Source organism: Osmerus eperlanus, chromosome 22 (genome assembly GCF_963692335.1).
Source record: "Osmerus eperlanus chromosome 22, fOsmEpe2.1, whole genome shotgun sequence".
Lineage (NCBI taxonomy): Eukaryota > Metazoa > Chordata > Actinopteri > Osmeriformes > Osmeridae > Osmerus > Osmerus eperlanus.
Window position 1 is genome coordinate 9,789,146 of NC_085039.1, and position 22,081 is coordinate 9,811,226.

Sequence of the window (22,081 nt, forward strand, 5' to 3'; positions counted from 1 at the left end):
TAACCATGTTCCAGAGCCAAAAGAGTATTCCATAAATGATTCAACCCATTGTACGCTTTCATGCTACACCTGGGAGATGAGCGTTTTTACATGGTTATGCTTCATCAGTCTTTGTTCACAGTCATTCCCCTAGACTCCTCTGTTGTGTCCCTCTCTTGTAACTGGGCACGAAAAAGTATTTTCCAGAATGTTGGTAGCTAAATCAGGGGAAAAACTCAAAGTAGCTTTGCTAACACTCAGTGTAAGTACGTGTTGTGAATTAGAAACAGTTTATTCAGCGTGTACGCACACACATCTTGGAAAACATAACTGGGACATGTATGATGACAAAATGCCTGGCAAATTCTGGTCTATGAACATAGATGATGAAACAAGTTCAAGACTGCAAGTCTCCTGTGGCGGATGTATCACATTGACAAAACTGTTTTATTCACCTCATCAGTTCCATTTCAAATCATATGAGGAAAGAGGCATAAGAAACTTGCAAGGTTAATTTTAAATGTAAGCAATGTACATTTCAGTATATCAAAAGATTCCTAGACTAATAGTTATACTAAGAAATACAAAAAAGTTGTAGATTATAACATATAAATGTACCCAAAGGGTAATTACGTCCATTTTCCATGTTGTATATCCATAGGCACCTAGTTAGAATGGTATATGGTATCAAACATTCAGTCTTTATTGACATCCAGTGTATGTAATCTGAGGTGATACAATCTTGAAAAGACGAGGATTTAAGTTATCCATACTGTAGACGTAACAACCTCATACATTTTATCACAGTAAGAATTTTGAAAAATAATTATTGCAGTGGGTTATTTCAGGTTATGAAAGCTCTACTGTTAAATTGCAGGCACACACTTTCCAACACTGAAAGGTTCTTGAGTGTCTGATTGAAACATTGAAACAAAATTTGTCATCTAAGCGATGGACTTTCAGTACTTCTTTGGTTACCCCATAAGACATGAAGCTACCAAAATTCTAAGAAATTCTTTGAACCGTGTTGTGTGTGTGCACCTGCTAGAACTGAACCCTTTCCAGCATGGCAACTCTGACACTCAATGGTTTAGACAGAAGGAGTATTTAACATTCTGGATAGGCTTTGGGGGGCACACACCATACAAACAAGCCTGCACTGTCTTATCTCCTTCCAGACAGCCCATTGGTTGGGGTGGACATCTCATTTTGACACCCATGCATGGTCGTACTCAAAGTAAAGAAAGAGTCCACCTAGGAGTGATCAGTTGAAAATGTTGATGATTATAAATTTACAGAACACTGAAGTTCTTTTTAAATCAAACTTCAGTCAATCGCTACATATAAGTTTCTTACATTAAATCTCATAAAGAAAAACTGTGAGCAGGTGTTTGTACATGATAACATTCGGGTGGTGCTCCTCAACCTTAAGAGCTCTCCAACGCATTTGCCTAACTGTTGTGGATGTGACAAAAAATCTCGACGTTCACGTCGCTCCTCCCTTGCGTCCTTCCCTTCCTCTTCCGTCACTCTACCTGTTCGGGTTCGGCGTCCATGCAGGTCTCCCAGGGGTTCTGAGGCATGTGGGGCATCGAGAGGAGGAGAAGGGCGATGCCGGTGAGGAAGAGGAGGACGAAGCCAGCGCAGGCACACGCGAAGGACCAGGCGTAGGAGTAGTCGATCCAGATGGTGTCCTCGCTCTCGATCATGCGCTTCACGGACTGACGCATCACCTCCACCGAGATGATGGAGCAGAGGCCTGGGATTGGGTAAAAAAAAAGAGGTGAGGAGTCGTCCATACCGATTCTAGATCAGCAGGCGCAGGGTTGAGCATTACCCCAGCCACATGTATAGTTGACCACAACAGACCACCCTTTGAATCATATAGAAGCGTCGTTTTACACAGTGAACGAGCCCAAAATCATTCCAACTGCCGCCCCTTTGTGCAGCGCTCTCAGACAGTTCTACGTCTTGGTTATTCAGTCGTAGGCCTACCTGCAAAAGCAAAGAACATCCCAGCAGGCTTGAGGAGGTAGTCTCGCCCTTTGCCCACGAACGACCCCACCACACACAACGTCCCCAAGATCATGAAGGCCAGGCTGAAGATAGAGATGGCGGCTGCCGAGATGTTGTACTCTGAAAGGAGGCCAAATAATACATTTAGCTATTAATAATATGATACATGTGAATAATACCTGTTTCAATTATAGAAATGAAGATTATTGTAAACTTTTCAAACAGTGGCGCAATCACTGGAAAATAACCTTTTCCCTAACAGCATGACTCGGTAATTGATTTTCGGCAGTTATACTGTAAGGTTGTGGTGCTTGTTTGACTGAACTAGAGCCCAGCAAGGCTCTGCTGGAATAAAGAGTGAACACTAACTATGACTTTACAAAGTTATTAAATCCGAATCAAACGTGGAGTCTGGGAACACCTGTTTGGATGTGGTGTGGTGACTGTTGTTCATTATTTTTCTGCACATGTTATCAACAAACAGCCTAGTGGACAGCTTAAAACAGATGATTGTGTTACTTATCTGAGACTTGCATCATTCTGTCTCAAAATCAATTATGTTGCATTACGTTCCCGCACAGAGAATAATTGGGCTTCTGAATGCATGCAGATTTTTCAATTAATCTTTAAGTTCTGCCCAGGAAAATACATTGATTGGGCATAATTGAAATGTCACATGGTGAAACAGATTTTGGCATATAGTTATTTGGGGAGTCATCTCTATATGTTATCGAAGCTAGGCTAACAATTAATATGGATATTGAAAAATAAATTGCTCTTGGTCATATTTGAATTTAGTTCGTAACCTCTTTGGCAGGAACCACTTCAGTTACAAATTAAAGATCAATCAAATTACGTAACACATTTCTACAATAAGTTTACCGATACAGGAACTCAATGGTAGAAAGCAGGTTCTTTTTATTCCAAGCCGCTTGGCCAGCCATCACTGCTGAAGTCACTGCAGGGATCTTTAGCTAGGCCTTTAATCTACTGCGTGCTCGCTTAGAAAGCATGCCCAGGGGAAAGCCCCTCCTCAGGGTAGAGCCTTCAGTGGGATGGGCCCAAGCTGGAGCTCACTCCCTTTGAGCTCCGATTCCAACCTTCTAGTCCAGTTCTCGTGTCCTCATGAAACAGCCTATAGGAAGGAACTCGAGCGAACTGTCTCCATGGCTTTACATTTCATATAACATCGGATTGAAATATCTCTTTCACGCTCGATTGCATCTTTAGTTATTGAGTTCCTCAAGTGAGGTTCTAAATGTGTTTGCTTTGGTAGATTTGCTTGGATAGATGTCCCTATGGCCAGATCCATGAACGATCATCTCATGATATATTGAGCAGTTGAAGATCACTGGGGGGGTAAAGAATGGGTCAGTGCTGAATTGCAGTTAAGGGCTATGCCTCTAGGGTTAACCATTAGCATTGCAATGGCAGAACACACGTGTGTGTGTGTGTTTAGGTTGTATGTGCGTGTTGTGGGATGGGTAAAATGTGCCTGTATGGGGGTTGATGTGTGTGTTGGTGTGTGTGGATGATGCGTCTGTGTGGATGATGTCCAAGATGGAGCTGATGTCCACAGCACAGCACATACAGTAACTCACTGTGTGTGAGCGCTGTGTGTGCGTCGCAGGATGTGTTATGATGCAGAAGGAACCATGTGCATCCGGGCTCGAGTCTGCTCCCCTTTCCCACCGCGATAACAGATTCAGACAGTTCTCCGCGCGTACTCGGCACCCCGGCGCACTCCACATGGGAGGGTGCTGTCTTCATATGATACAAAACATGCTTAGAGTGGGCTGGACATGCACACGGTTGTAGCTGTGTCTCTTGGGTTGGGGTGGGAGGCAGTGACCGACGTTAGCGCTGTCGCCCCGAGTTCAGTCAGTGTTGCTCGCTGAAGCAGAAAGCCAGTCTCTCTCTCTCTCTCTCTCTCTCTCCCTCCCTCTCTCTCTCTCTCTCTCTCTCTCTCTCTCTCTCTCTCTCTCTCTCTCTCTCTCTCTCTCTCTCTCTCTCTCTCTCTCGCCTTATAATCAGAAGAAAATACGTTTTTGAAGCCTACTGGTTTAGTAGACTGAAGTTGTGTGAGCCCGAAGGATAGTATCGAGTAGATCTTAATCTTCTCCCCATTTCCACAGGTGCTACCTGTGAGGTACACTCTACCTGGCTTTCAGAGTGGTTTGTACTGTCTGTTCCCCACATAATTTAGCAGTTAGTTTGTCCCTGTGTCGTTCTACATTCAAATACAAATATTTTAAGTTCAGTATGCTTATTGTTTTAGTGATTTTTCCTGTAAAAAATGTTCATGTCCGGAGGAGGGGATCCCTCAGTGAAATCTTCCTCCTACGGTTTACTTCGTTTTTCCTTGTCCTCTTTGAGGGTTTAGGTTGGTTAGTTGCAGAACTGTGGGCATCTGTGAAGCTCTTATGACACTTCTTGTAAGAAAAGGCTATCAAGCAACATTTGATTTGATTTGACAAAGCACAATCAAACCTACCTTTCTGGGTTTTGACTTCGAAAATCTCAGCCTCTTCTCCTGGGGTGAAATGTTTGAAGTATGTACAGTTCTCCACTGGAAACAAAAGAAAACTGTATCAGAGACTGAAACTGAAGTCTCAACGTATCAAATTGTATGTCTACAATTCATTTAACAAATCATTTAATTGCATCCAATGAACATCACAAAACATTTTTATACAATGCAGTACCATACTTTAATGTATTAACACTCTACCTTCTAAACTCTACATCTACACAACCTAGTCGTAAAAAACCTGTAAACAAATTGCCTTTGTTCTAACAACTCCACATAACTTTGGAACAACCCCCTAACTGTAAAATAGACTATTTTACAGTTAGGGGTTCGTCTTCTACTCCTGACGCAACTACTCAAAACGTTCAACGGATGCCACCGGAAGGATGTTTCATCAAACTGTTTGCACTGAGGTTGCGTAAGACACTGTCTTCTGTTTGATTGACAGCTTGTCTGCTGCTGTTCCAGCACTTTAATGCTAATAGCACACATCCCATTCACTCAGTTTGACCCGCACAAGGTGCTAACCCTTAGGGATCAGTGCTAAGCACTAGCAAAAGCTGACCCACTGAATGTGATCTCGGGGATACAGGTCGCACAGGGTATCACATTACCCTTTGATGCTGAGCCAGATGTCAAAACAAGCGTTTGAATGGATACAAGACCAAGGTAAGAAGAGGGATAGTTTCCCTTTCTGATATTTGGTGGCCAAGCTGAATATGAGATTGCTTATCAGTAGGGGGTGACTTGACAGATGTATGATTCAAGTCCTTCTAATTCTTGTGTATCTAATCCTCATTCCCTACCACTGGTGCCAGGGGAATGATAATGGCAGGTTTTCATGTGGAATTAACTATGGGAGCTAAGTAGAGTAAATGATCTAGTCAGCTTTAGCACTGAAGCTTTGAGATAAATCACACTTGATTGGTACAGTAAGTCATGAAGGTATGCTAAAGGGTTGCCAGGTTTGAGGGATAGAATAATTCTGAATGTGTCTGATTGAGATGGTTCAGTAAACAATTGTTGTTTATTTCAGTCTATGTTAAGTTGTGAGTACCGTATTAAAACAATGTTCAAATAAGCAAATAAAAACACTGGAAATACCAGTGATGTATTTTTTTCTTCCATATGAGTAACTTTGGAAAATATCTACACCCATGCTGACAGGATGTTTTTGTCAATTAGGACATACTGGCCATCAAGGGGAAATACTGATGTGGTTACTAAGCAACAGGCCTATCTGCTTTTTTGTATTGGAAGACGGGCATGGCCATGGGAGAGATCCTAGCTATGCTCCTGTCACAAACATACACTTCTAGGTTTGGTTTGGTGGGATACTGAAAAAAACGAAAGAGTGAAAGAGAATGGGAGATTGTGTGCGTGTGAGACGGAGACAGAGAAAGGCCGAGAGAGAGAGAGAGGAAGACAGGAGGCATGACATATTTCAAAGGGCGTGATGATATCCTCGATTGGCTTTGTGTCACTGTGTTATTTTCCAGCCCTCTTGCCGAGAAAAAAGACGCAGTCCGACGTGAACACCTCGTTAGACTGGCCTCTGCCACACCGCTTCTCTGTGGCGCTGGTCATGGGGCTGGAAACAGAGTGTGTTTCATGGCTCTTGCATTAGAGAGCCGGCGCCGCATACCTCAACAGTGGCCTCTCAGACCCGTCTCTCGGATCTATCATCACCCCCCCTCACTCATTCGTTAATGGAGACCCCGTAGTCCAGGAATTAGGCCAATTATGCAGTGCCACAGCTTGCCTTTTTATGGTTTAATTAGCGTCCCCACACCTTCCCCCCCCCCCTCACCCCAGCCACCCACGGTCGGAAATACAACACCCACAGTCATACCTTCACACTCGGCCGTCTTTGGATTGCACATCTGGCTAATGGCCATCGTCACCTGGTGAGATTCGGCATTCGTCGGTGCTCTCGCAGGATGCAGTGAGCGCCTGCACCGTCACGTGGCTCGCCGGACATTCGCTCATACATTTGTCAGCTTCTCTATTAACGCCCTCTTTGTTTCTCCAACAGAGGGGGTCTGGATGAGCAACAGGCCTCCAAGCCGGAGTTTTCATTCAATCTACTTAATTTGGCCTCGTCTGTCAGTGTGGTCACAGCTGAAGAGGATCCAACAGACTATATCCGGTTGCACCAGTGAAGGTGCGTACGACTGGAATGACTTTATTACACTTCAAAGTCCTTGTGAATTGAGTAGGCAGTATCACGCAAAGACAGAGGATACAAGTTCAATACAACTCACAATGTCAAATGCCTCTCTGCCTGTAAAAAGTCTAAATTAAGCAAGCAGCACATGGTCATGAGGCGATTCATGATGCAATATCTTCCTGTGTCTTTATGAAAAGTTAGGTAGGGAGACCACACAATACTGAGATATAATTGGTTCTTCCATGGCTGCAGCCTAGCCCAAGAGTGGCATCTTCCTAAAGCACCAACAGGGCAGATTCCAGGGCTTTTCCTTGCCCAGTCCACCATGTACTGTATGTTACCCAGTCCCTGGGGGAGCCTAAATGATTAAGGGCCCCAGTGAGCAGGCATGGGGCGTGGATTTAGGGGCTCCCTTCGGGGCGGGGATTGTCGAGTCCCCGAGGGAATGGGGATGACTATGCCTGGCTTGTGCAGGTGGCCCTGTCAATCAAAAAGTGCTCGGGAACTTGTGCAAACACTTGACTCCCCATCAGCTCCGAGATCAGGACAGCTGGGTATTTGCGATGCCTATATTTATCCCCCTGCGGTGACGAGTCTGTGGCGACGCCACGCTCGACAGAAAAGAGCCCTCGTGTCTTTGTTTCTGCAACACAGGCAGATCAGGTAATTGTATCACTGGCCTGCACTCATCCACAAACAGACAGTGGACGTTTAAACGATAAGTGACATTTAAGAGCTTTGATGACCTGGTGTAATCTCTGGCTGAAGGCACATGGTCACCAAAGATCTGAAACCTTACGGAACACAATGCCATGGGGTCAAAATACTGATTCACTTCTGCACTTCAGTCTTCTGTGGAACCTCTTCCAATCTACATAATTGGATCGTTCCAAACACAAGGCACATGCTCCAAATAATATGTCCGCGACAGTCAGTCTGTTTATGGAGATTACACAGTAATGAGTCGCCGTTTTATCAGAGATGGCAAGTGCTAAAGGCTGAACGGATACATGTCACGCACTGCATGAGATAGCTGTTGGCTTTTCTGTCATTTAGAAGGGTCCCAAAAATATATATATTGTTCATTAGCAAATACAGAGAAGGGGTGAAAATGCATCTCCTAGCAACCGAAGAAAGGAACTACATGAGTTATTTACAACTTGGCATCAATGTTATGTCCGTGTTATTACTTAATATTGTGTCAGCATTGCTTGTCGTTAGGAACCAAGTAACTGATGTTATTTTGTATAATTTTACTACTACAAGTTTACTACTTTACTGCATTGTTTATGTGTATTTCTAATAATTTAACTATATCTTAATTGTAATTTAAGAGAGTTATCAGCCTGTAAGAGGGGTACGCCAAAGGCACCTGAACAAATGCTGAGAGCACAACAATCCATATTTTCAACCCTGTGTTTCTCCTGTTTAGACCAGGCCTATGAAACCCATTCCTCTTCCATCCATCTAACTCCACAAACTGAGTTTGGGGATAATATCCCACCCATGATATTCAGTCCTCGGAACCCCTGCACTCTGAGTTTGGGCGGGCCCAACCTGTTTCTGTCAATTCAGCACATGTCAAAGATGCTTTGAAAATGGATGTCAGTGAGGTATTTCCATCTGTCTGTGGTCTCTGTCTGATGCCTGGGACTCCCACCAGTCTCTAATCCCTGATCTACTATGCTGGCGGGCTGGGTGGCTGGCTGGCTGGGTGGGTAGTCCACATTTGTTGAGTTGAGGAAGTCCTCTGTTGATTGACACTGAAGGAAATAACTCATCTTCACCTGCCAGTCGAGTAGAATCCAGCCATATGTGTCTCTGTGTGTGTGTGTGTGTGTTCTCAAGCCCAAAAAGGAACATTGCAAAAGGACCATCATCTTTCTAACATACTTTAAACAAATCCTTATGGCTGGCATTGTCTATTTCTTAGTCGTCTAATGTGGACTGACAATTGTACAGCTTCTCCGTTTTGTTCTTCGAGTCATTTATTAAGCAAAGCATTTGTTTCCTTTCAAAGGTCGGCGTTCTCCTATTATTCTAGTAAAGGTCAATGTTCAGCGCTCATTAAATAGTTTATTTTAAGGCCTTCGGAGCCTCTGCATAAATCCATGTTTGGTTAGGCTCTGGGAAGATCAGAGGTTTAACTAGATTTAGTTGCTAAGCTAAAAAAAACATCTTAGTATGGGGTGTCAACTCTCCTTATAATTGGTAACTGCAGCCTTTGAGTGAGTATTAAACAGACAATAAAAGTCAAGACCATACAGGTCTGGTTCAGGGTTAGGGTTAGAGAACCTAGCACGATTCAAGTACCATACGCTTTCTCGTTCAGGCCATCGTGTTTGGTCCACTAGGTTGTAAAAACTGTATTTTGATTGACTCATTTGCTAACAATGGACTGACAGGAGGCCCTCTGCATTGTGATGAGTGTCGTGAGCTACAGGGGACACTCACTGGTCGCATTGCACACATGACAGAAGCACGGTGGCAGTAGCAAACCATTAGCAAAGCATGTGGACCCTCCCAGTCTTACATGGTAGACCGCCGACCTTGCTTTCACAACACTGAACTAAGTTTACAACGTTGACAGATGTATACTCATAAAAGCTGTTCGATTCAGTCCTGCTCCTAATCTATTTGGCTCTCTGAGAATTGTAAAGGAAACATTAACGACCAGTTATTAAACATGAAGGATTTTATTGCTGTGTAAAATCGAGAAATACTCGATATACAGAGTATATACTCGACATACACAGTACACTATACGAATACTGTGACGGTTTTTACTGATAACCAACATCACATGGACTCCTATGGACACATTGATCAACTGTTGCTTTCTAGTTGGTGAACCTACCCAGCAAAGCCTCGGACATGGAGGAGTTTTAGCATTGGCACACAGAGCCAGGAGGAAACGAGACATACAGCTTGATACAATGGACGGCCGTCCCCAGGTCTGACCAGGTCTGACCAGGTCTTACCTCCAGGAAGACTGATCGGCCCGCAGCCCTTCCCCTTGTAGTTCTCCTCGCTCATGTAGATGAGCTTCTTACAAAGCCTCCACAGGCCAAAGTGGGCCGCCTCGCAGGTGGTGTTGACGCGCTCCACTTTGGGACTCAGCACCGCCCAGTGGTCCGTCACCACCGCCGTGAACATGGACGCCATCCCCACCACCAGCACAAAGATGGCGATCTTCACCTTTGTGCGCTTGAGCATGACGGCGACGGGTGGGAAAGAAAACGTGGATCTGAAGGGTTTCCTTCCTTTTGGAGGGGGAAAACAAAACGGAAAGCGCCCGAGGTCCCTTTGCTTTGCGCGCACGCCCCAAAAACGGTTGACGAAAGGGGAAGGGGGGGGTTTCCTGGCGGGGTTTCCTGGCGGTGTTTACGGTCTTCTCACAGACAAATCCCCAAACAGTGGTCTTCTCTGTCTCCACCTCAGCCTGCTCTCTCTCCTGTGTCTCTCGGATGGAACTGTGCCTCTGGTTTCAGGAGAAGGAAGGAGGCCAGTCGTCTGTGCCCTAGTTTTAACTCCCCTCTCTTCACCGACTGCATGGTGGTTGCGCCAGGGGGGGCCGGGGGGGGGGGGAGTAGGGGGGGATTGCTGCTTCAGACCTACAGCTGTTGAGGTACATCAGGAAAAGTTGATGACCCAACCAACTGCCATGGTTGGGCGTGTGGGTTGGAGTGAAGGAGGGGGGCGGGGGTTAGGGTGGAGCACGGCAGTTTGTTGCTATTAATGTGGCATGTGACTCAAGTCTTCAGACTGTCCGCTGATCAGGTTACATCTGTGTGGGCGGAGTGGGCAAGGGGGGGGGACGGACGACAAGGGTGGCTCCCTCAAACGGCAGGTCACGACACGAAAAAGTCTGACCCCGATTTCCGCGCGCCTGTTTTCTCAGCGTCCGTGCGACGGGAAGCGGGCTCCGGCTCGGCTCTCAAGGTGCATCGGTCACACTGAACGCCAGAGGAGTTTCCCCCCTTTTGCTTCTCCTCTCCCCCGCCCAGCCATCTTCCAACTGCACGGTGTGGATTTGAATCTGTAAACTATTTATAAGGAGAATTGTGTGTATAAACAGCAGCTGTCTGGCTGCAGGCCTGAGTCTGGCTTTGACGTTCCCTCCAGCTGTCAGAGGGATGGCGGTCGAAGCATGGCATGCCAGACTACTGTACTGTATGCACATCTGACACAGAGTCGACGCGCTAGCCTTCCTCAACCATGCTCGTCTGCCAGAGTAGAGCTGTGATGTCAAACATTAGCGCTCCTATAGGTGTGGCTTCTGAATACGACCCCATCGAAACCTCCGAAAACAAATATCGTTCGGGTTGAAACAGCGGGAGGCAACTTTGGAAAAAAACGTGCGATCATCTCGACACGACAGTATTAGAACGAATGTCCTTGGTGCATGTCCACTTTTGGACCACTTTGTTTCTGTTCTGACCCACTTACCCATGGTGCTAAGCTGCTCTAAAAAGGGTACACACACACTTGATCGCAGAGGATCCTCACAGCTCAAAGCAACAATATGTCTTCCCCTCTGTTTTTCGCTCCCTCTTTCACACACATACACACACACACACACGTGAAGGTATGCAAACACAGTTTGTCTCCTGGCAGCTGAACTGTACACAACGTATCCTAAGCTCTCCTCTCCAGTACAATATGCAGTAGTATGCCGGGCTTATGGGCCTGCATAGCATCAGACCGAACTGAAACAAACTGTGATACTTAATCATCAGTGCTTAGAGGCCAAATGCCAGGATAGTTTACCTCTCCATTGAGCTTTTCTTTTTTTTGATTCTTTCTTTTTTTCCCTCACATAGCTTTGTTGTGTTACATATTCGACAACATGGACAATAATGGTATGGTCGCTGGGTGCTGTGAATCCAAGGGACATTGTTTGAAGGAAGTCTCTGACTTTGGATGGCCCTGTTTAGGCCAGTGTTCGACTGACCTCCTTGCTCTCCTGTTTTATCTCCTCCGGAGCATTGCTCACATCTCTGTGGAGGGATTATTCCCTTTGACGCATTCCTCGGTTTGTGAAGATGCGTGTGTGTGTGTTTGTAGCTGCCAAAGGGAGAGGGAACAGGTGTTGCCTGTGTGTGTTCATGTGCACAGCCACAGTTTATGCAAATGTAGACTTGTGTGCTGCGTGTCAAATAACTCTCTCCAGCCCTCTCACAGACGCAGATTATCAGTGGGTGATAGCAGACAAAACTCAATCGACGTTTTGGATGTTTTCCACATATGCTTGTTACACAGTTGAATTAGTCCTTCATTTCAAACTGATTCCATCGAGATAAAGCTACAGGTGCAAACGAAAGGACATCCCTTAAAGTCGGGATCCCTGACCTCTCGTTTAACCGAACTTTGACCTTCGACCTTATGCTTTCCCACCTTGAGGGATGTTGATGAAGCACTGAGTGAAGTGGGAAGACGCCCAGGGGTCTGTTTAATAAGCCACTAGGGAAATGAGGGGATCCATTAGGGTAGGGCGACTGAAATCATTTGTAAGGGCTAAAACATTCAAGTACAGCTAAACTTTATTGATTGTGACTGGACAAGAGAAGCTGATTGGTATTGATTCTGGCCGTCCCAAATGGCAGCGCAGTGTCATGATGGACAGCCTTAGTGTGGTACTGCAAACAAAGCTGTGGCTTTTGACATCTCCACCCTCATATTTACAATACGAGTAGAAAATAATGTTGCGTCATGGCATACTAATAAGATAACAAGAGGCTTTTCTGAGAACCACGGTCAATGATACAATCAGGAGAATGCAAAGGACACGTGTGTTGTATGACCTGAAGGTGTTTATTTGAGATAAATGACACAACAAACTCCAAAATATAAAAACAAAACACATTACAGACAAAATCAGTGTGTAGGTTTTTCTATAAATATTTATGTGAGTTAAATATACATTATATTTTACAGGCTTTTATGAGACATTTTATGGGTTGTTAGTTACACACAGAGAGCACGAGCTCATGTAATGGGTTTACATAAAACATAGTAGAAGACTATTAGTATGTTCTCAACCTGGAGCATAAAATGCAACAAAAAAAATGAAATTTTGATAATCATCTACTATTTATAATCGGGTAATTTAACTAACAGCCTATACTTTCATGGTTCAGTTATTATATTTCCATAGTTTAGTGTTCTTATGAACATTTGATCTTTTTTTGAATAAGGATATGGGTGGACTTGTGGTTTATAACTGTCACTGTGCATTTCCATAGTCATAAGACGCACAGCAGAAGCATTCACTCAAGACTTGGCTGATATCGCAGTTAAGTAACAGCTTTGAGCTCAGACGATACACTCCTCAAATCTCACTGCAACCAAAGCCCTTGAATAGGAACTTTTCAGAACTTGAGGTACAGCTGTTCAATACAATAATGCTCACAATTCCCTAGAACACATTGTGGAAATAGAACATGCTCTAGCCTTATTTGGTCGAATGGCTCAGTGTTAGTCTAACATATGACATTATGATACCCTACTGATTTAGTGGTAGGGTTATTTAGTGTAGTCTGCCTCCTCCATATTCCTGTAGTCCAAAATATTGTTATAATGACTGGTACCTTGTCCAATTTCGTCACTTTGATTGGTCCCCGTCCCATTTATGTCCATTGTGATTGGTGCCCCTTCTTATACACTATGATTGGTCCACTGTCCCACTCCAAAGGCTTCTTGATTGGGTTATCACCACACACCAGTAGGCACTCATATGTCTCACTTTAGAGGGGCCCTGATTGCCTGTCATGCCAGTACCGTGGTGAATGATCCTGCTCTAGCTGATAGCAACCGGATCTGCGAGGTGATGAGAAACAAAGAGCTGAGGATTTCCATCTCTGCCAGAAATGTCAGCCATTTTAAAATGCAAGATACATGGTCAAAGAGACCCTATGTGGTGGAAAGGGTGTGTGGGAGGAAGTCGGAAAGGTGGAAGAGCCTGTAAGGGAGGAAGCTAGTAACCTCAACACTGAGTACCACCTTGAAAGGAACAAACACAACACAGACTTTTTTTTTTTTTTTTACTGGGAAGGCCACCATGCAAAGCTGATTGACTAAAGTTAATAAACATGATCAGAACTTTTTTCCCTTTTCATGATAATTTCATCGAACCAGTGGCCAGCTCTGTGGCCACGAGCAACACATATCCTGTTATTGCTCTCCAACACCGGGGAAGGAAACTCACAGGCAGACAAGGCCATTAAGCTTTCTCGTGGCCAAAAATATCTGCAAGGGTTAGGGACGGCTTGGCATCGGCATGGCTGACAGCTAAGTGTAAAATGAGATTTGTGGGGGAATTACTCAAACCACATGGCTTGAACAGAGTACTGTTCAGTGGACCATTTTGGCGTAACTAAGATAGCTTGTTCCACTTATTCCGAGTGAAAATTGTCGAGGTCTGACAACCATACTGTTTAGTAAACAGGCTACTCATATGGCAATACAAGTGCAACCGTGTAAAAGAAATACAACACCAATGGAAATCCATTTTTTGATTGCTGCTAATAAAATGAATCACATGGAATATGAATAATACCATGCAATCAAATGATCTGTAAAGGTAACACCAAGATCAAGTGCGCAGTATGCTGAAGCTTTCGGATGAGTCGGGAGATATTGGAGCATTTGCCAATCTGTTCATTGACGATTCATGCGTGAAGTGTGTTTATTCCAGTTTCTCTGACACCCTGTGGATTCTGGTCATGCCATCAGAGCATATCACAACAGTTCCACTATAGACGCTTAATTACCTCGGTAGGCCTACTTCAACTATGCCAGAAAGCCACAGATGATTTTGAGTAAGCGGGGGAATGGTTGTATCCAATTCAATGGATCGTTACGTGTTTAATCACACGTGAATCGAAAAAAGTTAACTTTGAATGGAAACTGGAATTTGGTCCGGTAGGGAAACTTAATAACTTTACAAACTCAAGCCCCAAATAATGAATGAAAAAAGGTTTACACGTGAAGTGATCTCTGCTCTATATATAGACAATTAACAGTCAGTCAGGCTTTAGAGAAGATCATAAAACAACATCAAATATTAAAGTCTTTCACAACATGAATGTTTTAAATGTCTAGTTTCATTGTCCCTGAGCCTGTTGATAGAACACTTAAGACATCTGTAGCCTAAATACATTTGACAGAAATCAATCTATCACTGTCTCCGTCGGAATGTTATAGATGTAAACATACATTACATTGAATATTCTATTGTGGACTATTCTATCGTTATTGTCCTGTATTCTACTTATCTACAAACATCGATGTGCTGTATGATATGTGCGCCACTCATTAGAATGTGGCAGTGGTTCAGATAATCCTACACAGCAAACATACAGGTACATCAGCAGTCGACAAGTAGCCTACCAAGCAGCCTGGGTAGGTTCCAGGTAGTAGCATGGTAGTTGGGATAAGCCTAAGGATATTACACAGTTAGCACCAGTTGTATTTGCAAAAAATCACTCACACCAACAATTTGAATAACTTGGAAACTATTTCAGCTATTTAAAACATCTAATAAAAGGATATGGCAACATTTTGGGGACTAGTACTTCAGCATTTGACAAAATATTGCTACTTATTTTTGTAACTATGTTTTCTTATTGTCAACATTTAAAGTTGCAGGCCAATAAATCGGAGTTCCAGTCCACCCATTTATCCTCATGAAGACTAATTTTTCCATCAAATGACATCAGACCATTCAAGATGGACGCCAGTCTGGGCTGTCAGTCATGGAGAAACTCCAATTGTCCTGTTACCTTCTGTATTATGTTCAACTATTACTCCTTTCCTGATACTGTATTCAGTTCCATCATTTGTCCATCACAACGATACACTCCAACACTCATACTGGCGTTGTCCTCCTATTGACGCCATCCTTAAGATCTTTCTGGAAGCAGTTGTGGACTTGTAGGAATCGGGAGTCATGCTCGGGGCTGTAAGACCCAGCAGTTGCACCCCCGCCCTTCATGGGGTCCCGAGCGAAGGAGTACATGCCCATGTCTGCCATCGCCATGCCCATCCCGAACCCTCCCCCTCCGACCGCGCCTCCAGACATCGACATTTTCATCCCCACCGGCGAAGGTTCGCGGGACGGGTCGGTTGAGTGTGAACTGGAGCGGGAGCGTCTCCGGCGGTAACGGTAACTGGGGATACGGGAGTACGGCGAAGACGAGGAAGTGGACTTGACGAACTCGCGGCGCGCCCGGAAGCGTTTCTCTTTGTTCTTCTCGATGTAGATGTTGACGGCGAGCACGCCGACCGACTCGGCCACGATGAAGGACAGGGCGCCGAAGTAGAAGGACCAGCCGTAGGAGTAGGTGTTCTTCTTGTCCTCATCACGCTTGTCGCTGGGGTCGCCGGCGTTGCTGGAGATATAGACGATAATGCCGATAATGTTGCTCAGGCCTGGTGAAAAAGAGGGAGAGAAAGAGAGAAAGAGAGAGAGAAAGACATTGTTTGTTTATTGGGCTGATTTGGTAGGAATACGTGTATGTGTGTTTGAATGTACTTTCACATACCTGCAGCCACAAACAGTATTCCGCCACTTAGCAGGATATTGTTCTTGCTGCTGTAGACCCTTCCTATTACCAAACACAGGCCTCCCAGAAGTAGCAGGATGGTGCTAAGGATGGGAAAGAGGCTGGATGCCCTCACAATTCCTGCACACAAAGTATAGCATGCTGGCACAGTTAGCTCAAAGTGGATTGGAAATGCAGCCTTTGTAGTGGCATGCCATCATCATTGGCATTTACCAATAATGTGTGCCTCCCAATGGAACGCACACACTTGCTATATTAGCATAACTTCTAACTTAAAGGGTGCTGAAAGTGCTACGCATGTGCACAGACAAGCGTCATACAGGAACTTCCCTTGCTACTTACTCGACTCACAATTACTCATAAGCGTTACCTTAGCTCCACGCACTGTCATGACATCATGTTTTTATGAGAGAACGCTACAGAAGTCGAGACAAATCGACGACGTCATGTCAAAGGGCTATCCGTGGCTCTCTGAAGCCAACCAGGAGGGGGTCAAAGACCCCAGAGGGGGGGGAGAAAAGAACCTACGTAAGATGTACTCCGAGCTGTCTGTGTCGTAGTCGTTGTCGCCTGGGAAATGATTGATCCTGAAACAGCTGCCTCTGTTGATACCTGCGGAGAAGACATAAAACACGTCAAGTGATACTTAAAACGCTTATGCAAATATGACAAGGATAGACATGAAGGTTTTTTTTAAATGGGATCGTCAGATCAAACAGATGTCGGATCTTCAAGAGAAGATTCTCATTGAAATGTTTTGGGTGGAATTGGGGTTGAAACTGACTTTTTACTCAGCATTGTTAAAAACCCATTGGAGGATAAGGCGGTCTGCACCCACACACCAGCTCTGAGCCTCCAGCCTCCAGCCTCTAGTCTCCAGCCTCTAGCCTCCACCCACCCTAACTCAAACACCAAGACTCGCTGCTTAGAGAATGTTCCCTGAGCTTTTAAGAGAATAAAACATTGAAGTATTAATATTAAAAAAATGTGAGACTTTGAGTGCAGACTTTGACACTGATTTTGCAGCATCACCTAAAAGTTTCAGAATTAAGACTTGTGCAAAAGACGTTTAAAGAAACAAACTTCTGAATAATATATGGTTGATACTTCCGGATAAACAAATCTGTGTTCCTCATGGCCAAATTAAGGGGTGTTTTCTCCAAACATATTACATGCATACTGATATTTCAGTTCCAGCTACACAGGAGAAATAGGAAAAATCCTACACCAAAGGGTTCTCAGTCGAGAGACTGAAAGATCTACTTAGTAATTCAGGATACCAGGGGAGCACATCACACATGGTTCAAACAGGTACCTAGATGAGCTTCACCCTCCTAATGCTGCCCCTGCTGGCCAACCCCCAGTATTACACCACAGCATGAGGACTGCAGGATGGACACTCACTCCTCAGTCCTATCCAGCACTCGAGGGCTAGAGAGACATGACTTTAACAAATGAAACGATACATTACATTGGCTTCTGACCCACTACAAGCATAAATGACTTTGTGTCTAGACAGAGAGACAGAGACAGAGAGAGACAGATAGAGAGAGAGAAAGAGAGAGAGAGCAGGGGACCAGCTCTCCCCAGAGTACGCCCCTTATTACTCAGCATAGCCTCACCATGGCAACCCCCCCCCCTTTCTCGCCCAAGAATCAAATTTCAGACCCGCTTCTCAGAGGGCGCCTTTGACATCTTACTAATGCATTCACACACACACACACACACACACACACACACACACACACACACACACACACACACACACACACACACACACACACACACACACACTTCATAAACAAAAACTCATCTCTCTCACACAAACACATGCACATATTCATAAACACACACTTTCTCTCTCACACACACACATCAGTATACATACAGCCAATCCATCCACACACAACACACAAGAAGATACATAAACACACAGATGCACCAATTGCAGGGCTGGAAGTCCTCTTAGATAGTTGTCCATTTTAGCAAGGAAAATTTCAAATGCATCTCCCTCTCAAGAGGTCCTATCACCGGGGAAACAGGCAAAACACTGTTAAAGTGGGACTTCTATGACTCAAGCATGAATGGGAAACAAGACTCTGAGAAGCTTCTGTGCTTCTTAAAAGACTACATTGCACACTGTCATTTGGTTTTCACGGCCCCAAACAAAGCTGTTTCACACACTCCAACTGTGCAAATAAATATTGGGTTAGTCAGCAGGCATGGTTAGGGGGGGAGGGGGGGCTGGAGAGGTGGGGTGTGGGTTTAGACGGGTGCAGACCGTTTCTTGTTAGACACAGACGGAATAGGATTGAATCCCATCGCTTCCATTGTGTCCAATCACTTCCATTGAGATATCTTCATCGCTGTGCGTTTTCTTACCCTGGGTCAACTGTCAGGGTTTGTATGTGTGTTTATCGGTCCATGGGTGTTATAGAGCATCTCAAACCATCAATCATTCTATGATCTTGCCCATCACAGTAAGCCTCCTCCCCTGCACACTCTCTCTTTCTGTCTCCTCATACACACACACACACACACACACACACACACACACACACACGTACACACGCACGCGCGCGCACACATACACACACAAACACACACACTGTAATAAGTGCAGCCTAGTGTGATAGTTTCTGTTTGCGCCTATTCTCGAGTTACATTTCAGTACCACGCGCAGCGGACAGCGCCACTTTGGCCAGCGCAAATTTTCGCTTTGATCACTTATTTGCTTATCGAAGCCAGTAAACCAATTAGGCCTACGCATGGGGGTGTTCCCACGATTTGGTTATTATTTTTAAACAAATTCAACTTCTCAGTCTGTGACCAATATACTAAGGATTGTACATTAGCGAGTCTAGGCTATCTAAGGATTGACAGTTGAAGCCTGTGTCAACTCTAAGGTGTGTAGGCGGATAACAGATCAGATCAGTTTCAGTGTGATAACCAGCGTCAAATAAACATTTAGGCAACCTTTTTTTAACAAACAATAACAACAAACTATGTTTCAAGGAATCAATGTCAATTTATAACCTTCCTTATGTTTCCATTGCAAATTCAAAGGGTAGTTGCCAAGCAACAGAATAGCACAACCGGATGGAACAAGCGCGTCTACGTATCTGAAGTTGTTAGCCTAAGCTCACCTACAAGAACAAATGATTATCCGTTTAATTACATGCTTCATGCGGCCTCTTATAAATTGTAATAACAAATTTTGGCTGATAGATGACATTATTCTCCAAACAAAATACCAAACACTACATTGGCCCAATGGGCACAGACTCCTGCTGTGCGCGGCAGCCAACGTCTCTGAAGCCGTGCTTGGCGTTCCAAGACAGAGGGAAAAGCCAGATAACTTTTTATGGACACGCAGGGTGGATTCAAAGTAGGTACTGTAGGCTTCATGTAGGCTATTTTGATGCAATCAATCATACTTTATTTAAAAAGATATATATTGTTCTCCACTTGTATGCACTTAAAATGTTCCAAGACATCTAAGCCTACTGAGATCCCTTAATCAGAAATGAAGTGTTTTACATGAAAACTGATGAGTAGGTTATCTTTTAACTACCTTCAATGCAGCATATCCTCCAAAGACCAGAGTGTGTCATGTCCCCTTTAGTTTTCTTCGGTTGCATTTGCATGTCGTCCGTGGTGGCATTTGTGGTGTTGCATATGTACGCCCGGGAGTACAGCCAGTAATCTGTCCCGATGGCGATGGTCATCAGGCTGAAAGCCGCAAAAGCCCCCACGATGGCCAGCAGTACCGGAACCCCACGGTCACACCACGCCATGACGCCTCATAATAACGCGCTACTACATAAACACCGGAGTGCACAGCGTGTCCATATGTCCAAAGGATGCGTAAAACCTCAAATCTTTCATGTTAATTTTGTTCTTTCTTGAAGGCGAGAAAAAAGAACTTCTACTGGAACCATAAACCCAAATTGACTTCAAGTTTATGTTGCTGTGGCTGATTTTTTATGTTCCGTCTGTTTTTATTCTTCAAAGTTCCACATTTCGGATTCTGCTACAAGTGGAATCAAACGAACTACAACGTTTTTTGTAAAAGTAAACGTGAGTCTTTCATAGAACGATGAGTTTGTCGTAAGCTATATTGAATTGCTTTCTGACTCTCAATGAGTGATTTTGACAAAGACCCCAATATCTTCCATACAGACCACACCTTCCATTCAGCTAACCAATGAGAGGCGACATGCTGTAGCTTGAAGAACAATAAAGAAATACCATAACTAGCTAAACTAATATTGAAAGACGACAAATCACTTAGCATTGGTCTTGTCTCTTTTCAAACAGAAACATTCATTTAGGCTACTTTATTTATGGGGGCAAAATGAACCACTCACGCACGCAGAGAATGGGGTCTGGTCTCGCAATCTGAGGTCATTTGAACTGTCATAATTAGACATATTTCTATAGTTACGTGGGAAAAAATCAGCATTATTTGAACATCACCATATTCAAATCAAAGCCTTCTATGGTTCTAACTTGACGGCGCTGCATCGACATCATAAAGTAGGTTTGGAATATAGAAGGCAAAATGTTGTGATGTTTTAGAATTTTCGAAGGGTCTCCGGGGAAACATAACCAATCAAGCCGCGAAATGTACACTCTTCACACGACCACATTCAGATCCTACATTTGACTGACAAGCAATAGACGTGCGCGCAATGGCTCCTAATTTAACAAAATTTACCAAGCCTTTCCCGCGAAAATTCAAAACGGGATCGAAAGGTAGACCTACATTTTAGTTTTAGAGTGTGTCCAAATGTAAATGTCTTTTAAAATGTATGTTTTAAGATTAATTCAATATCAATTCAGTAGTAATTCCATCAAGGCCTCAAAACTATTTTACATTTTACAGTTTGTTTGTCTGTTCCCATGGTCACCTTTCAGGCTCTGAACTAAGTATATATGCAGAGGGTCTTGTACCCAAGGACCAGAAATTGTCCTCCCAGATTTGCATCCCTGCCACATCTTCCCATGCCCAGGTGGGCTACAAGGTGCAATGCAAGAAGGCTGCTGGGTTGCCAGGTTTGAAACGACCTGCACAGCCCCACCCACTCTCCGGCACCAAAGACCCACCTTTCAGGATCTTTGACTCCACCGACCTGGGTGATGTTGGCTCATATCTGGTGCTTGACGTCTGGGAGTCTGAGAGTGATGGTGCCTCCTCCTCTTCCTCCTCCTCCTCTTCCTCCTCCTCCACAGGAAGAAGCAAAGAGAGGGATGTCTGGCCCAGCTACTTCCACCGATTCCAGTCCCACCTCCACCAGAGACAGGCCAGCCGTGGACGCTCCAGGGTGAGATCCAGAAAGGCCTGGTGGAGCCGCCGCACCGCGCCCAGCCAGGTTTTTGACCGGCGCTGGGGGAGAGAGGAGAGGGTGTCGGGAGTGGAGACATCCAGAGAGAACCTTCTCCACCAGGGACTCTACGCCCAGACCATAGCCCAGAAGAGGTGCCGGGAGGCGGACGAGGAAGAAGAGGCTTGCCCCTGCTTCAAGAGGATCCGATATGGACAAACTGCTGTCCACTGAATGGCACATTCAGTGTTTTCAAATAACTAAATTCTCTAATGAATTCTTAGTTGTGGTTAGGTTTCAAGTCAGCGATATATGTTTAGAAATGGTTTTAGTGAAAATATCTCTTAATTATTTTCATATAAATTAGACATAAGTATTTAGTGTTAAGTTATTCATTGTTTTTATGATAATAACATTATAATAATATAGGCTTTGTCATAAGATATTGTGTTCTATTTCAATAAATAAAAAATACAAATATATATACTGTGTT

At 44.3% G+C, this 22,081-nt stretch overlaps 3 protein-coding genes across 4 annotated transcripts; 1 reads left to right on the forward strand and 2 right to left on the reverse strand.

Annotated features, from left to right (window-relative positions):
• Positions 1-246: 246 nt before the first annotated feature.
• Positions 247-10,062, reverse strand: LOC134008874 (voltage-dependent calcium channel gamma-1 subunit-like). The gene is made up of 4 exons (XM_062448457.1): positions 9,677-10,062; positions 4,490-4,564; positions 1,975-2,115; positions 247-1,738 (listed from the first exon to the last, which is right to left on the reverse strand). Exons 1-4 carry the CDS (start codon positions 9,909-9,911, stop codon positions 1,506-1,508), a joined length of 684 nt encoding a protein of 227 aa, XP_062304441.1. The 5' UTR covers positions 9,912-10,062; the 3' UTR covers positions 247-1,505.
• Positions 4,770-21,936, forward strand: LOC134008871 (uncharacterized). Of its 2 annotated transcripts, XM_062448453.1 has the most exons (3): positions 4,770-5,194; positions 6,561-6,689; positions 21,497-21,936. In XM_062448453.1, exons 1-3 carry the CDS (start codon positions 5,146-5,148, stop codon positions 21,820-21,822), a joined length of 504 nt encoding a protein of 167 aa, XP_062304437.1. In that variant the 5' UTR covers positions 4,770-5,145; the 3' UTR covers positions 21,823-21,936. The 2 variants fall into 2 exon arrangements, with proteins under 2 accessions (XP_062304437.1, XP_062304436.1); XM_062448452.1 differs by lacking the exons at positions 4,770-5,194; positions 6,561-6,689 and adding an exon at positions 20,540-21,019 and having other exon boundaries at positions 21,182-21,936.
• LOC134008855 (voltage-dependent calcium channel gamma-4 subunit-like) lies at positions 13,569-20,387 on the reverse strand. Its single transcript, XM_062448422.1, has 4 exons — positions 19,836-20,387; positions 16,790-16,873; positions 16,241-16,381; positions 13,569-16,127 (listed from the first exon to the last, which is right to left on the reverse strand). Exons 1-4 carry the CDS (start codon positions 20,056-20,058, stop codon positions 15,565-15,567), a joined length of 1,011 nt encoding a protein of 336 aa, XP_062304406.1. The 5' UTR covers positions 20,059-20,387; the 3' UTR covers positions 13,569-15,564.
• Positions 21,937-22,081: the final 145 nt, after the last annotated feature.